The sequence below is a fragment of the Macrosteles quadrilineatus genome, unplaced genomic scaffold (assembly GCF_028750875.1).
Source record: "Macrosteles quadrilineatus isolate MER2022 unplaced genomic scaffold, UCM_ALF_1.0 Scaffold_3__2_contigs__length_128488019, whole genome shotgun sequence".
NCBI lineage: Eukaryota > Metazoa > Arthropoda > Insecta > Hemiptera > Cicadellidae > Macrosteles > Macrosteles quadrilineatus.
In genome coordinates, this window is record NW_026542596.1 from 81130744 (window position 1) to 81148625 (window position 17882).

Genomic DNA, 17882 nt, shown 5'->3' on the forward strand with positions numbered 1-17882 from the left:
GTTTCCTCTTTTCCTTTTTAGAACTAAGGTTGTGTGGACCTGGACCAGGGGGGCTGTCTTGGAGCTTGGATGGTTTTCAAAATCCTGTTACTTTTAGGGCTGGCACAAGGAATAATAACACTTGGTTGAATATAATAACCCAAAAGTTGGTGCCCCCCACGGCTAACCGGGTAACCCACGGTTTGATAGTGGTGGATCAAAAGCCTACTGCATTGATGGGCCAACATCTCTACACAATAAATCCACTCCATCATCAAAATCTAATCAGAAAATATCACTTATTATCTCAATTGGTTTACCTTATGGTTACCATGTTCTTGCAGATTATAAATTTCTATGCTGCAATGTAGTACATTTTGTGCACTTCACTGAGAATGACAAACACTTGTTATCGTCATTCCAAAGTGAAGTACCCCCATAACATTGTTTACAGAAAAATAATAGCAGAACTAATTAGCCTAATAAGTTAGTAAACGACCAGCAACAAAAAGTACAGCTCAATGTCTGACTTAGATCGACCGCAGCAAGGTTACCGTCACGAATATTGAAAAACGAAATACACCACGAGAAAGAGCAGACTTCCCCAAACGAGCCAATATAAAAAAGTAACTGTTTCTTCTCATTCAACCAATATTTTGAGCGCAGCAAATTCAAACTACACTTGGACGCTACGTTGGTTGGTAGCAGGGCTTTACATACATGTAGGTGGGACTCAAGAGTTTAAACATATAAATTATTATTTTAACAGTTAGAAAACTTTGTCAACATAAGCCCAAGTCGAGCCAAAGTTTTTTAGTCCAGGTACCTTACCTGGTTTCACAGAGCACTTAAAGGTTATAAATACATAAAAGTTACGTTATTTAACTGAATGTGAGGGAACATAGGATAAATAAGCAAACACCAATTATTTTTAACTTTCTGTATCCGTTTATTAATCGGCCAACAACAGTCACATAATATATTATTGTAGCCCACAAAATCTTAATAGTGGCAGCAACAACCGTTTGGAATGAAAACTCATCTTACACAAAACATTTATCAACAGAAGTAAGAGTTAACAGTTAGGTAGTAAAATATTTCATGAAAAACAATCATGTTTTCGCTTAACCTGTTCAATACAATCTTTCTTTTACAGTACTTTTGCTAAACTTTACACACTTAGTAAAAAAAAAACGAATCGACACAAATTTGTTAATTATCATTGAAGTGCCCAATTTAATAACATTTAAAATCTGTACTTTCACTAACAACATTGCTGGGATACAATAATATGTATATGTATTTATAAATTAATCTAAGCTATTGGGTATTTACTGAATAGAAATCGTATTTAATTACAGTTGGCAGATCTGTAGACCTGTGAAGACAATTTAATTTATATCAAGTTTTTGGGTATAAAGTTTAAAAGTGGATTTTTTACCAGTAAAGTACAAACATTCGATAAAAATATTAATGAAGTATCTTGAAATTTTCTCATAAATTTGTATGAATCGTGGTCAAACCTATCCAGTGACAAGACTTAAATATTGTCAATAGTTTACATCAGGGCAACCATCAAAACAGTTCAATCTTGTACTTAGTTAGCTCCCCCTTGCTTTGCTGGATACGTATCACCAGTGACTATATAACTTGTTGATGGTATGGTATATAGGCAATGGTTCCACACACAGGCTTGAAACTACCAGTAATCTTGCCCCTGAATTTAAAGATCTTGCCTTTTAAAAGGTTCATAGATTTCAGAATCTAAAAACATTTATCTTAAAACGTTGTAGGAAAATGTACATTTTTAATTCGGTCTAAAACATGGTTAGTCAATCTTTAGATTTGAAACACAAAAAAACATTTTAACAGCGAGACAACAAAATTACTCAATGAAACTTGTGTTTCTCATTTTCCATTTACTTTAATATTAAATTTTATGACAAAATAAAATATATTTCTTACAAAAAATTGTGTCAGATATGAACCATTAGACGTGCAAGATCTAGATTGTTTGAATTTGATTTTGTCAAGCTGACATTTTTGGCGTTAAACAATTATCTACATCTACTAGTTGACAGTTGGTATTGTAAAAAAACTATAGTTTTATGGTAAATGCAATAAAAACTGATTCAAAACATAAAATCAGATTTGGCTAATCAATAGCCAACTCCTGAGGCAAAATTTTAAACCTGTTAATGACACTAAAACACGTAAGTATTAAGAGGATGAACTAAATTTAATCAGTTGTAAAAATTTTGACAAATAGACGAAGGGATTCGGCTTGAGGAAAAATACTAGTTATACCCAGTAACAGAAGAACCATTTAAAAATACAAAGAGTATCTTATTGTGCCTAGAATCGACTTATCAGGTATATCGACCCCCCTCCACTAACTCAAGCAACCATTTTCTAAATCATACAATTGGTATAACAATGGATAGTTGTTCATTCACATTTATGTACTATTTATAAACTATATTTGCACCTAAATGCAATATCCGTGCATATGTTCACAGATTTAAAAGAAAATAATTAAATACAACCCAACCTTTACTAGATGAAGTGTAAGCTTGGAAGAGAACATTCATTAAACATTACTTAAGGTAGTTCTTTTTGGGTGAGATTTTATAAAATTTTTCTCAGCCATTTGCACATTCCTCTTTTATGTTTGAAAATAAAAATTCAATGTTTACGAAAAAGAAAATTTAAAAAACTAACTTACACCGGTTGGTTAAAAAACACCAATTTCGAGTATGTATGTGGTTTTATCTCAATTTACAAATCCAGTTCTGTCTCAATGGCATTTACATTACTGCGCTAATACATAATCTGTGCAAATAACTGATCACAAAATCTGACCCCTGCTTGAGCTAGTCCCTCACCTTACCAACATAGGTTGTACACAGATTGCACAATAATATAAGATCCACTGTCTAAAAATATTATTTTACTTACCCTACACAAGTATGTACACAATTGTCAACTTGTGGCATTATGAAAATATCTTAACACCATCTCTATTAACATTGTATTTAGTAGATCACAAAATAAGTAAAAATAAAACATGTAAACTAAATACATCAACATTTTACGTAACCTTTACTTAAAATGTAGGTGATATGATTTTGAGTGTTCACTGTTCAACATTCAATAGAATATAAATCAACCCAACGTACAGGTAAAAACTAAAGTAAAATGTGAATATTTTAGTTTGCAGGTATATGAAATGACAATTTTAAGAACTCAATTGTAAATAAATTATAATTAACGTGTTTACATTTAAAAAGAAACATGATACATGCACTAATAGATCAAATAAGTACTTAGAATATCACTGGGGTACAGAATAGAATTACTCTATGTACAACCCATTTATATAACAAAAGATAAAACCAGTGATTATACCAGTCTACGCATATATGCAAGATTCAAAAAGTCTACACAAAAATACTTATACAAAAATACAAAATATATAACTTTAAACATAAAATAAATAGAAATCTATTTTATAATAATTGTTGCAAAATACAATGATGAATAAAATAACTCATGCTGTAATATTTTTCAACAAAACTTTGGATAAACTATTACCAAGAACAACAATAATCATTATCATTGACCAATTATTAATTATGTTTAATAATTTAAACCACAGACTCAAAGTGATTTCCTAGAAATGATTTTGTGTCCCATTCATAAATACAATAATTGTACTTTCCTACAAAAGACTTCAACAGTTAAAAGTTCTCCAATGATTAAAAAACTTTCACAAATAATATAAAAATACAGTTAAAAAAGTAAAATGATCATCGGATTATAAAATATCACGAAACACCCACCATACCACCCAATTAATATTACCTACACTTACACCTAACTTTTAATCTCTAGACAAAAATAAATAAACCGTTAGACACAATCACACGCGACAGTCTGCAGTCCAAGTTGATCATAGTGGACGCCTTTGTAGATACAGGCCGAAATATCTAGTTCTAATATTGGTAAAAAAGTTTTGAAAAAATAACTAGGGATTAGTTAAAGCCTAGAACCAGCTAAGTATTGAGAGAATACTCAGGCACCCGAGTGCCCATGAGATCTGTGTATCACCCGACATACTCGTACGTTACTACGCTTGTTTGATTTAACTTATTTAAATTCTTGTAACAATGCTTAAACTAGTTTATAGCTATTTCAACACATTACTGACCACACCTAACATCGACTGCCGACCGAAACACCACAGTATGTTCGGTAACATTTATTTAACAACATATTGTTAAAAGTTAAAGGAGAAGAGGAGAGAAATGCAGAATTTCCCACTTGACAGATCACATTCGCTTGAACAGTTCAAGAAAAGTTTTGGTCCTAAATAGGTATTATGACACCCCAAACCCCAGTTTATTCAAATGCTTCAAACAAAACATTTCTCAGTAAAAATTTGCATATATAGGAACATTTTCATCATCTTCCGCAATAGCAGCTAAATCCTACAGTCCTAGACAAATCCCACGGCCATGGAAAGAAATCATCCTCAGGTAATCCGTCCTATTAACTGTTCTGACCTTGGTCCCGGTCCCGTAGGTGATGCGTGACGGATTAGCAGGGTTGTAGCAGGTAAATCAATCTTTATGGCATTGATATACAATTGATGTATTTTAAAGATTGTAAAATAGGATTGCTACTTATCTAAATCATCTCAAACAAACATTCACATCCATATAATTAATACAATAAGGGTTTTCTCTGCAACATCTCTTTTTCAGTGTTTCTAATAACCGATTCTACAATTGAGAGGTCATTTTAAAGCTTTTGATCCAGTGGAGGGATGAATGGTAACGAAAACGGTAATTTTCTATGGGGCTTTGTCCTTTTCGAGTTATTTTAACTTTCAAAGATCCAGTAATGCTTAATGACTTTCTACAATTCAGGTTGAATGTGAATTGCAATTTAACGCCTGATTCTTCAGTCTAATAGATAACCACAGTCAGTTTGTAAACTAGAGACAAAACAGTTAATAAAAATCAATCATAAATAGACGTTTTTGATGAAATTGTAAACTGACTGAGGTAGATTTAAAAGCATCATATTTAATCTATTGTAAATTAGTAGTTTTATTCACCTAACTTTAATATAAACTTAGGGTGTGTTGCATTATTCGATTTGCCTCAGAAACAAGTTTTAAACCATATTAAAATGCCCGATTTGTGCACGGGTCCCCTCGTTTAACACATAATTTAACACGGGGCAGAACCATTCTAATTTTTTTTATTGAACTGTTAATTGTGATCACAACGAGGGCAAATCAGCCCAACATTCAATCAGCATACACAAGAGATAATAAAACGAATATGTTGGAAGCGTAAATATTGAAATATCGACAATATTTGTGCAGGAACTCAGTTATAAAGTACAAAACTGATGTCTTTGGAAATGGCAACCCATGCCTGTTAAGTGTGGCCATTGTTTGTCTTAGAGCTAAACAATTAAATAAATTACGATCTGATGAGATGAACACGAGATGAGCCTTAGTGCACACCTGGTCTACCATTGCCTTAATTGACCCATTGTTACTTTGGAGGCGAGCAGAAGTAAAAGGGAACAAATCCAAATATTTGACCTATATTATTTGAATAATGACACAAAATAGATAATAATTTTTGTATTTAGACGTTTCTGTATATAGATCTAATATATTTAGATATAATGGCAGTGTTAATATAAAATAAAAAACTTTGTGGAATAAAAATTGGAGAAAATATTACTTAGCTTCAGCTTCAACTGGGATTGAAACGTCGTTGTTTGCTTCTATACAAAGATTGGATTGATTTTCAAAATACACACCCTGTGAATAAAAAGTAGTAGTTTAGTTAGTAAATTCAAAGTGTTTGATAAAATGGTATCAACACAAATAAATCATTTGAGAAATAGTTTTCATCAGCAAATTGCAATTTTTGTCAAAATAAATTTGTTTCTATTCAATGTGTTGTTGTATAAGATCAAAAACTTTTGAAATAAGTTTAAAATCATTTTAAAACCGTGTCATCGGAACAATACTTCATGTTTGATAATCACGCAATTCCCTGCATGGACTTAAAGTAAATTGTTAAACCTTAAAACAAAGTAATATTTCAAATTTGAATAAAAAATTGCTAGAGAAAGTATCCCCTTCACTTCTGGTCAGTAAAAACAAATTTGCAGCTCAGGTTGTTTCAACCTGTTGCTTCTGTATCAGAAGTACAGCTAGGTGAAAATACAAATAGAATTCTCTATTTATAAAATATTGTTAAATCTTACAAAAAAGTAGCGAGTGGTTTGTACTGATTAGGCACTGATAGAGAGAACACCATTGGTGTGGACTAAAGGCCGGGCCGAGACTCGTGCTACCTCCGAATGAGTCCGTTGCTCTGCCCACTCACACTTGGAGTCATCTCTAGCTCCACCAGTAGAGGGAAGTGATCTGTAACAGGTCAAATTACAGATTAAACTAATACATATATTAAACACTTAAGCCAGTTTTTTTTATTTTATTTTTTTTTAATTTGTGAAAATTGTGCTATTGATTAATAACTATCACAACTTTGCTACGGTAAAATTGTTGTTTCTTTAGCTATTCCTGGAATAATTTATCAAACTTTTGTTACTTCATATTATAAATACAGTTTCTTTTCTATTAACACCATTGGTCCCATCTATTATTTTCATAGTACCAGTGTTTCTTACTTCCTTTGAAGTTGATCCAAAAAGTAGCAAATGCAACACATTAAATTTGCTTTACTTCTGCAACATATATTCTTGTCTTCTTACAGAACTTTTACTGGATAAAGAAATATTCTGATTACAATCATAATTAGTAGGCTTAACCTATGCTACAATCAACATATGACTCTCGTAGCTTGTCTATAGGGCTTCTGCCCCTGAGGTCCAGGGTTCAAAGCCTGTTTATCACCAATGATATTTAGCTTTGTGATAATGTCGTGTGTCTAAGCCTCTTGTATAAGGGGTCGGAGCTCGAGCCTTACTCAATATGAAATGTCAGATGTTTTACCTGATGGTATGTGCGGGTGTGGACAGCCAATCACTTTGTTGTCCTTGAACCATTCAGGGGACAGGGGTCCCAGCAATCCTAGCGGTGTCATGTTTTGTTTGGCGTAGAATATATAGTCGATGATACCTTTGAAATGGAACCTGAAATATAAAATATAAAGTACTTTAATCTTCCTCGTCCCAACACATACTCTAAATTATTCTCAAATCTCCAGAGACTTCAACTACCCCACATAATTTGAACTCTTCCGGGAACCTGCATTAATTTTAACTAAAAAGCCTATTATGATAATTATTGTTCTTCGCTATGATTAACTAAAATCCCAAGCAATGAAACAAATTAATTAGGCGCAAGGAAGGGATAAAAAAAATAAAAAAAATTTGCAGCAGAATACAATTAATTTGTAGTAGAAAGGTTGTCGATTCAAAACTGAGAAAAAAATTGAATCATGTTCAACAACAACTGTTCAAGGCCCCAGCTATCCTTGGTCATTTGGCTTTTAATAAAATGATTTTGGAGATATTAGTTGGGTTCATTCATTCATTCAGCAATCATCTTCACCTTAAACTACATACTTTCGTGCACTGACCTCATTATATCTGCCTACTTGTTTGATTTTTGTATTGTTACTTGAATAAAGGAATGATACTTGACTCTGCTGGAATTAATATATCAAAGTAATTTGACTTACGTATAGTTTGTATAGGGCATGATGTCTTCACTGTACGCAGATGATAGTTTGAAGGAATGTGTAAACTCGTTTGGCTTCTCACCGCCAGAGATCTTCTGCAGAACAGATTTGTACGGAAGGTCTTTGAAATCTTGATGGTCTGACGAAACACGACCAGACGACAGGAACTCAATCACACCTGAAATGTGATTTGAGAAATAAAAAAGGCACACAGAATTTTAGTTTGTATAGAAAACGTTTTAAAATATAGACCTACATCAAATGTTGTTATGCCCCCAGTACACTCTCGCCGAGGCAAGGCGAGGGTTGGCGAGTGCGAGAGTGTACTCGGTTCGCTAGTCTTCTCTCGCCTTGACTCGGGTCGCCTCGCCTCGCCTAGCCTCGCGCTCGCCGGCGCTCCGTCTGGAGTCGGTTTTTTGACACGAGTCAAAGGACCCGAGACTGCACGAGAGCCGAGCACTACTTCCACATTGAAGTTTGCCTCCATTTCGACTGCGAGACAAAGCGAGAGTGTACACGGCTACCTCGCATAAGCTCTCGCCCGAATTTCTCGGTGAGCGTTTCGGCGAGCGTCTCGGCGAGAATGTACTGGGGGCATTATAATTTATTGCCTGCCTTGGTCTTTCTGAATAATTGATACATACAACATATGTTCTTATATTATTCGTAATATTGTTAATATTGTCATTGTTCCCATTGTTGAATACCGATCAAGTTTAATAATTGTCTTAAAGTTTTGTCTTTAATATCTTTCAACAAATGTAATACCTTGCTTAACACGCAAGTATCCAAAATGTTTTAGACGAGTACAAACAAAACATATTTTTTATTCTTGAAGTGGCCGTGAGGAGCAAAAGCCGGGTGTGACAGTAGGCTAGTGATTAAAGCCGCCAGTTAAGTCCTGTTATTACCATGACAATAGCCATCCCGGTGCGACGTCGACACACACCAACACAGCGGCCTTGTATTAGAGGAGGCTATGTCACAATACTGCCACTGACAATGAACTACTGTGTTCCTACTACTCACCAGAGTCAGGTAGAGAGTTAAAGTCGCCACACAGTAACAGCTGCACAGGAGTGTTGTTGCTGTTGGGACGGAAGTGCAGACTGCTCTCCTCCAGGATACCTCGCAGTGCGTGAGACAACATCATCACCTGGATCAACTTGACGTCGCAGAACTCTGGGTCCCAGTGGATGTGCGCCGTGCACACCAGCAGTGGTTGGTGCACCTGGTTCACATCTGGTGGTAGCCCTGCAACATGAAATGGTGCCATATGTTCATTCATGTTAAGAGGAAAATGTTTGATTGGAATAACCATATTCACTCTTTGCTAATATTAAACGTGAGATATATTCTACACACTTCATCACTTACTATATTGACTATAAACAAACAATATAAAATTATATGGTTTATTTATAGTGAATGCTACTCAATACTCTGATCTGATAACAGTGGAATCAGACTGGAAACCACAACCAGAAGGTGGTAAAACTCCTGTCACAACATGTTACTAGTCCAGAATATATGTCTTTACTGGATGAATTTGGTTATTTCCAGCATTATCTTAAGTATGATAACACTTTTTAGATGAGTGAAAGACAATATTTTTCCAAGATACTTTTTACTTTCCATTGAAATGGCAACCATATAAAGAAGGTATTTTAAGCCAAGTATGGAATGGAGATGAGTGTAGAATGATATCTTTTAGTCTTGTTAGTGACTAAGGCCAGCATATTCCTTAGACACAGCTTTTAATTAATAGCCCATACGGCCAATGGCAACTAAGAGACCTACAGTTTATAGTGTAATCCAAACCAAATTTTTGCCTTGGTATTAACAAATTGGTCTAACTATCACACACGTTTGTTCAGTATCCAGGGGCGGTCCTAGACATATATTTGGGGGGGGGGGTCACCGGGGGGCCTGGGGGGTATGGAAAAAAATTGGAAATAACGTGCTAAAACGAGTGGTTTTGAAGCTATTTTGAGGGCCTAGTTTAATGTGTTCAAGCTTCCCAGTTTATTTAAAGGTCAAAGAAATGTCTAAAAATAAACTTTTATAATGTCATGTTTTTGCATTATTGAGACTTGGGGGTTTAATATCAAAGGAATAACTTACCGCAACATTACAACACATTCAAGCATTATTGATTTACGAAAGCACCCTTTTCAACTCATGGTGGATGTATTTTCGTTCCACCATGCTTTCAACTGGTGCCAATGTGCATGCTAAACGGAAAATGTCCAAAATCAGACCAAGATTTCGAACCAGAAACTTATTTTATTTAAGAAGTGTTTAAGAACTTGGACCCAAAACGACTGCATTATAAGCCTGCCCAGTAAGCAACAATTAACCTACACAAAGTACACTATCCAACTTTAACTTTGCCGTCGGCGTCCCGTCACTGCCACCGCCTGAAGAATTGGTTCTACGCCAGTGTCAGTAGCATTTTACAAGTTCAGCTGAATATGGCTGAAAGCGTCCTACGTCACGTTTTCTGTGCCATCGTCTGCCGATCTTCCCTACTTTTCATAACGTACAAAAAACAGTCTGACTCGAACGATTAGTTTTAGGTTAGAGTTTGTAATTAGTCCTTTCATTCGCCACAAGTGTAAATACTACAATGAATTTAAATTTAGCAGAACGATTTGCAATAAAAATTATTAAAGTTCCCCTGGTATAATAGTTTATATATATAAAAAATATTTTGGGGGGTCATGACCCCCCTGACCCCCCCCCCCTGGGACCGCCCTTGTCAGTATCTCAGTATTACATGATAGTACTTCAGATAGTCATAGTAGTCACTAGTGCGGACGTTAATCCACACCAGTGAGTATCGCACCCAAATTTATAGGTGAATGCCTATAAATATCCACAATTCGTGACCTCCTAGTAGCTGGATTACAGGACAACGCCACAGTCCCAGTCAATATCCCAACTAAACCATAAAATAACCGTAAAAATCCTTTAATATATTCCCACCGACACCAATCACTTCTCAAACTTAATAACCACTCACTTCCAATAGAATATATACTATTTGGTACCAAATTTATTTTTGTGGTTTTTATCGATAAATGGTGTGAAAATTTTATTACATTGATTTATAAATTTATATTCATGAAATATATATATACAGTATATTCATTTATATATGAGGAGTACAACAATTAAAAATATCAGCTTTTATCAGATGGTGTGCGAAATAATATGTTACGTTTACTAGTCCTGAAAATGGTGTTTACCTGACGAATGTGGTCATTCCCGAGCGAGACGAAGTCGAGTGCGGGATTAACTTACGAGTCCAGTAAACACATTTTGGACGAGTGACGTACGATATTTTACGCTATTACTAATCTAAGCTAACTTAACAATAACAAATCAATACTCTCAAGGTTTCATACTAAAGAGACTGGGACCGTGGCGTCGTCTTGTAACCCAGCTACTTGCAGGTCACCCAGCTACTTGGAATTGTGGATATTCATAGGCATTATCTGTGGATGCGATAATCCCTGGTGCGGATTAACTTCCGCACTAATGAGTACTATGACTCAATTAAATATCAGTAATATTAAATATCTCAGCATTAACCTGATAATTAGGCAAATTTGTAAATTACAAGGCAAAAATGTGGTTCAGATTCCACCATAGATTGTATGTCCCATAGTTGCCATTTGCTGTATGGGCTATTTATTAACAGTCCGGTCTAAGGAACATGTAGGCCATAGTCAGTAACAAGAATACAAGATAGCTCCACTCATCTCCATTCATACTTAGCTTAAAATACCTGCATTTTTATGATCAGCATTTCACAAAAAAAGTAAAAAAAAACCAGCTAATACGACAGATAGAGTGAAGTTATCAAAATCTTGAATATTAACGTTTAAACAGCAAAAAAGGGAAGGCAAATATAATTAAGATGATAAGGTACCTTAAAAAATGTATGTTATGATTTCAATGAATACAAAATTTTTGGTTGTTTAATCAGAAACAAGGAGCTCAAAAGATTTTGCAGAATTTTCCGTTTGTTTCTTGTTCATAAGTTTTTTTATTTTTTTTTTTTTTATGATAAAGTTTCATTTACCAAACAGGAAAATGGAAGGATATAAAATTGGGTCTGTCGTCTGATGAAGAGAGTTAACATTACTGATAACTGGTTCCATCCTTTCTTGAAAAAAAAAAACTTTAAATTGCATTTGGATTGTATCAGTGGATCGTTATCTTTGATGGTGAAAAATACATCAATTTTGGTGGTAGGTGGATTATATCAGTTTTTCTTATTTGATCAAATATATCAGTTTGTCCAGAAAGCATAACAACATGCATTCTTTGAGTGGGGGTCTACTCTCACTCTGTGCAATTTTGATTCTTTCCCTTTCCATGTTAGCCATCATCCTGTACTTCTTTGCTAATTGACTTACTTCTAGCATCATCCTGTGATATTTGGGCATTACGTCAAACTTACCTTCCCAACAAGTCATAAGATGCTGAAATGTAAATTATGCTTGAGCAAATCTTCTTGTAGTAAAATGCAGTGCTTTACAAAAATCACAAAGCAAGTGGGCCTTGCACCACAACTTAATAGGCATAGGGTTAATAGGCCACTGCACAACAACTATCAAGAGCACATTTTAGAGAAGTCAAGTGAAGCTAACTTCCGTTTTAATTTTTAATAATAATTTTAGTGGTCTAAGAGCCAGGATTGTTTCCTTCAAGTAGGGTCAAGGATGTTGACCCTTGGGTTTCGTCTCAGAATAAAGTTTTTAGAAAGTATTGAATTTACAAAATACAAATTCTTAATTGTATAGATAAAATCGTGAACATCTTCCGCATTTGCTGGTTCATCATTTTTGTCTATCACGGTCACGACAAAATCGTGTACATCTTCCGCGATCGTGAACATCTTCCTCATTTGCAGAGACATCATTTTTGCTTCCTCCATTACGGCAAAATAATGAGCGTCTCGGAAAAATTGTGAACATCTTAAAGATAGCGGCGAAATTGTGATGTTCGTTCACACAATCATTGTTGAATGTGCTAAAAGATCATCAGTGACATTAATTATTCAAGTGAAAAAAATTCTCTTGAGGCCCAGGCAACCGTTGTTAGGGAAATACGGCCCTGATATCCAAGCCTAAGTGACAATTAGTCTTGTAACAATGAAAAAAAAAAAACAACTTATGTATGAGGGAAATCTACTGTTTTTGGAAGTATAAATTGTGTCCTATGATTATGTTTCTGTATATGTGGGTTTCTGTCGAAGCCTGCTTACATTGTGAAAGCATTTTTAACTTTACAAAAATCTTATAACATAATGCAGTTCATACTGGACAGGGGCCTTTTATTTTCTTCACATTGTTTTTTGAAACTATAATGGGACTAATCGTTGCATCAGGGTAGGAACCAACCTGAATCATCTATATATACAGGGTGTCCCGGAACTCTCTACCAATATTTTAGGGTATTGCTCCTGGGTAAGAAACATACCTAAATATCATATTTAAATTGTCCGGAAGTCCTTAGTTACTCACACAGCCGCCATTTTGTTTTTTTCAGTTATTAATTTTTTTCGAAAGAATAGTTAAACATACGAAATGGAAACTTTGCACAAACATTTATGACCACTAGACAAAGCTACCAAAAAATTATGAAGATTTTTCTAATTCATAAAACAAAATGGCGGCCGTTAAAAAACTTTGTAAAATCAATGGTTTTCGAGTTACTTAAGAAACAAAATTTTAAATGACACATTTTGTTTTATGAATTTGAAAAATCTTCAAAATTTTTTGGTAGCTTTGTCTAGTTGTCATAAATGTTTGTGCAAATTTTCAATTTCGTATGTTTAACCATTCTTTCGAAAAAATTAATAACTGGAAGAAACAAAATGGCGGCTGTGTGAGTAACTAAGGACTTCCGAACAATTTAAATACGATATTTAGGTATGTTTCTTACCCGGGAGCAATGCCCTAAAATATTGGTAGAGAGTTCTGGGACACCCTGTATATATAAAATACAATGTATCTTTGTTTGTCCTTTATGGACTCCGAAACCGCTTGACAGATTGTAATGAAACTTTCAAGCATTATTAAGCATTATTCAAGGATGGTTTGTGTGAAGTTTGGTGCAGATCCGACAAGAGGGCTCCGCCCCAGTGGCTCTGGCGTTTCCCATGTTAACCTTATGAGTACTCATATTTAAATGGAATTAAAGAATCTTAACAGCTGGTTCGACTAAACAATTTGATTCAGTGATGTTCAATAGCATTAAAAAGTTAATAGGTTAACTAACAGGGCGCAGCACTACTATTGTTTTTTTTTTAATCTATGACAACAGCTAATTTGCAACCAAAAGGTGAGTGAGCGTAGCAAACGAACTTCAACATGGAGGCGAGTTAGCATAGTGAACGAGATAAGCTGAAGGCAAGTGAGCGCAGCAAACGAGCTCCAACCTAAAGGTAAGTGAGTGTAGTGAACGAACTTCAACCAGGACGTGATTGAGTCATGCGAACGAGCTTATCTTGAAAATGAACGAGCTTATCTTGAAAATGAACGAGCATTTGACATAAAACCACATTAGGACAGGACAACGTCTGTCGGGCCAGCTAGTATTGGATAAAACAAATGGCACAATCATAATAGAAGAAACAATTGAATCACTTCAGCTGCTGATTTCAAATTAGCAAATTAAATTGAAAAGTAGCTGTTAGTAGTTTTGAGAGGTTATCTTAAAATGAAAACGATTTCAGTTGTGTAACATAAGTTTGTTAAAATAATGGTACAATATGACGAAAATAGTTCAACACACGGGCAATACGTGTCCTTTCAACCCTCGCTCATTTTCTGACCTCGGCTTCACCTTAATCGTAAAACTTGACCTAGGGTCGAACAAAGTTACTTTAGGCCCTACTGATGGATGATATATACTATTTCAAGTTCCAAATGTCAAATCAGTGAGAAAAGAAGTTTAAAAACAAGTACTGTGTAATAGTAGTGAAGTGTGAAAATTCACTGATGTGGATAATGTGATAATCAATTCACAGTCATGTATATTGTCTAAAGAATTGGTTTCTGCAGGTTCTCAGTAGCCAATTTTTATAATTAAATTGGGTACTTAGATTAGCACCATTCCATCATCCTCAAATGGCGTTGCAGAAAAACTCCTTCAGGGCATCTAAGAAGATCAGCAAGACGATTCAAACTAAAGGGTAGATGTGTTGTTAGTCATATGCAGAGCTCAATTTGCGGGGGAACGCAGCGGAACAGAGTTCCCTTAGGCCTACCTCTCTTTTGGTAAGATAAAAATATTGTCATAAATAGGTAGCCTACTAATAAAATTAAATAGGTTACAGTGAGGGCACCTTATTTTTTACAAACCAAGTACTGGTCATATATGTTTGACAACATATGGTATTTAATCTTGTTTATAGGTTGACAAACATACTGAATTTTGACATATTGTTAAAGTGACCTAATCAAGTATTTTGTCAAGTTAAAACATAATTAATTCAACTCACGATAACATTACACTTAGTTTTTTACCCAATTGTAGAAAGGTGTTTTTGTTTACAATCTTTTCAGTATCAACCTAGATTAGTATCTGTTAGTGAATTTTCCTTAAAGGGAAGTACCTATTACCATAGGTGGCACGGTAAGACCTGGACCTCAGACCGATTTACTTTTTCATTTTGATGTCGCTAGAGGCCAAAACCACTTTTCGTTCAAGCTTTTTATACATGTGTCCGTGAACACAATAACTTAAGTAATTTTTGTCCGATTTAGATTTAGATTAAATTTGGCTTCAAGGTGTATGGTGGGATAAACTTGAGTGAGTTCGCGAACCAGCATGATCGAGCCATGGGAACGGGATTTTATGGGGTAAAAATTGGTTTTTTCCATTATTGATCCTCAAATATAAAATTTTGCAATTTCTTTCCAAACCATTTTGTCTTGTCAAGCTTAAAAAATAATAATTTAGTATCGTGAAGTGTTTTCATGCGCTTAATGGTTATGGAGAACATTCCAAAATAATGTGGAGTTTAAAATTTCCATCAAATTCTTATTGAGAATAAGTAAACTGTTGTAGTTTGCTTGTTTATGAAAATATTTCAATCAAACTTGGCAAATTTATTTAGGTTATACTAATAGCCCAGTCAACAACAAAGCTCAAAATGTCCCTCAGCGGGAAAAAATGGTGTAGTCCCGGATTTTTGCACAGTTGTAGGGGATACCCTCCTGAACAACATACTAAAAGTCCTGACTGATGGGGTGTGAGCTATGGTGGGGAGGGGGGTGTAAATGCACAATTTTTCGGTTTTCTGTAAATATCTCGAAAAAGGTGCCCTCTAGCGGTAAAATGTACTTATACAAAAATTAAGAGCATTAAATTTCCAACCATAATGTCCATTACATCGTGTTCCTAAAATCAACACTTATCGAGATACATGGGTCATAAGAAAAAAAAAACATTCAGAGAAACTAGTATTATTTTGGTAAAGTGATTGTTTCATACTACATCAAGTTATATAAACTGATAAAAATGTGCTAAATACTCGTCTTTGCTGTACAGCTGTTGAACAAATTGAGGGGATAACTTGCTATCATCCTTCCCCGTAGCAGCAAACCTAAGCACTCATTAAATCTATTGTTATTTGAAAATGGGGGAATAAATCATGTATCGACGACGGTGGTGATCGTCTGCCGCTATTACGTCAACATCCGCAATCAGCCTTCCTGCCAACCAATCGCACCAGATAGGAAACAAGTACAGTAGATGGTTGGACACTAGGTCGGATATCCCGAGGTGTCGGTTATTACGAGGTCGGGTATGAGGGGTTCCACTGTAGGCCTATAGCCTATGTATAAATCTATAGACTATCTATAATCTATAAACAACGGACACATATGTATATCTATATAAATAAAATTAGAGTTTTGTCTGTACATTGCTTAGAATCATGCAGTTTTTGTTTTTTTTTACGTTTCATAGCCTATGAAAGCCGAAACGAGTCTTATCTCAATTTCTGTCTGTTTGTCCATTCTGTGACTCCGTCTGTAACGCGCCAAAATGTCATTTTACGCGGCCTTCTCCTAGAAAACTAGATTACCGATCAAGGTTCTAATCATTTTTCTGTATTTACTGGATTGGTGAGAGTGTCTTTGGCTATAAAAACATGGCCTCGCTTCTTTGAAAACAAAATAACGAACCATCAAAAACCCAATTTCGTTCGCTTTTTGTCAAATGTTCTCCTAATGTTTACTATTACATTTTATTAAATAACGATCAGCTGTTTGGATTAGTTCTCACTTCTAGCTGTCACTGATATGTTTACATTAAAAGTTGTTTACAAATACCGCAACCATTTCCGATCAAGTTTTGTTAGCACATCCAAACCAAGTGAGATTAAAAACGATGTGCCTTACTTAACCGGTTTAATTAATCGCAAGTGCAACGATTGTTCTTGAGTTTTGATAACCGGGGAAAATGCCGTGAATCAGTGTTGTATTAGTGCTGGGAAACTTACCTACATTTTTTTAATCATCGTCACCAGGTTTTCACTTATTGACGGCGCTTCAATGACAGTTGTGTAAAGTGCAAAGTAAAAAATCACAAATGCAGGGGGTGATCGTGGATGTTGCTGAAATCTTGGAAGATCTATCTGATTTTGCTGTGATCGTAACAGAAGTATAACTTACAGATGTAGCTAAACTCGCTTTTCCAATGTGTCACTTTTGGTTTCTACTTACATTTCGACAACGATATCGGCACTTTTCCTACCTAGGAAGTAAAACTAAAAACGTCTAAAATCCCAGATTAGTGAGATTTTTCACATTTCCTCCGAATGTTTGCTAGATATAATATGTACCGATTATCGTTTAGAGATTACGTAATCTTTTAAATAAGAAACCTTTGTTTGTATAAAGGTGGTTTCTTCAAACTGTCATTAATATGTTAACATTAAAAGTTGCTTACAAATAATGCTATCAATGGGAAATAACTTTGATTTTCAAAAACTTAAAAAGAAAATTAAAACCAAGGGAGATTAATAACTTCGGTACTGCACTACATCAAGTGACAGTTTTTTGAGCAAACCAAAAACCATAATGAGTTTTTAAAGCTTTACGTTGTTAACGTTACATGTTTTGTGGCCTGTATATTTAT

At 34.9% G+C, this 17882-nt stretch overlaps 1 protein-coding gene across 4 annotated transcripts in view; it reads right to left on the reverse strand.

Moving 5' to 3' along the window:
- Positions 1-904: 904 nt before the first annotated feature.
- Positions 905-17882, reverse strand: part of LOC128990686 (CCR4-NOT transcription complex subunit 6-like) — a 232634-nt gene continuing 215656 nt past the window's right edge. For 3 of the 4 annotated variants that reach the window (XM_054413204.1, XM_054413203.1, XM_054413205.1), the window contains 4 exons: positions 8748-8972; positions 7719-7896; positions 7028-7167; positions 905-6439 (listed from right to left, as the gene is read on the reverse strand). In XM_054413204.1, coding sequence (XP_054269179.1) covers positions 6363-6439; positions 7028-7167; positions 7719-7896; positions 8748-8972 — 620 coding nt within the window. In that variant the 3' untranslated portion in view covers positions 905-6362. The remainder of the gene's footprint in view (positions 6440-7027; positions 7168-7718; positions 7897-8747; positions 8973-17882) is intronic. The other variant, XR_008490555.1, reaches the window with a different exon arrangement.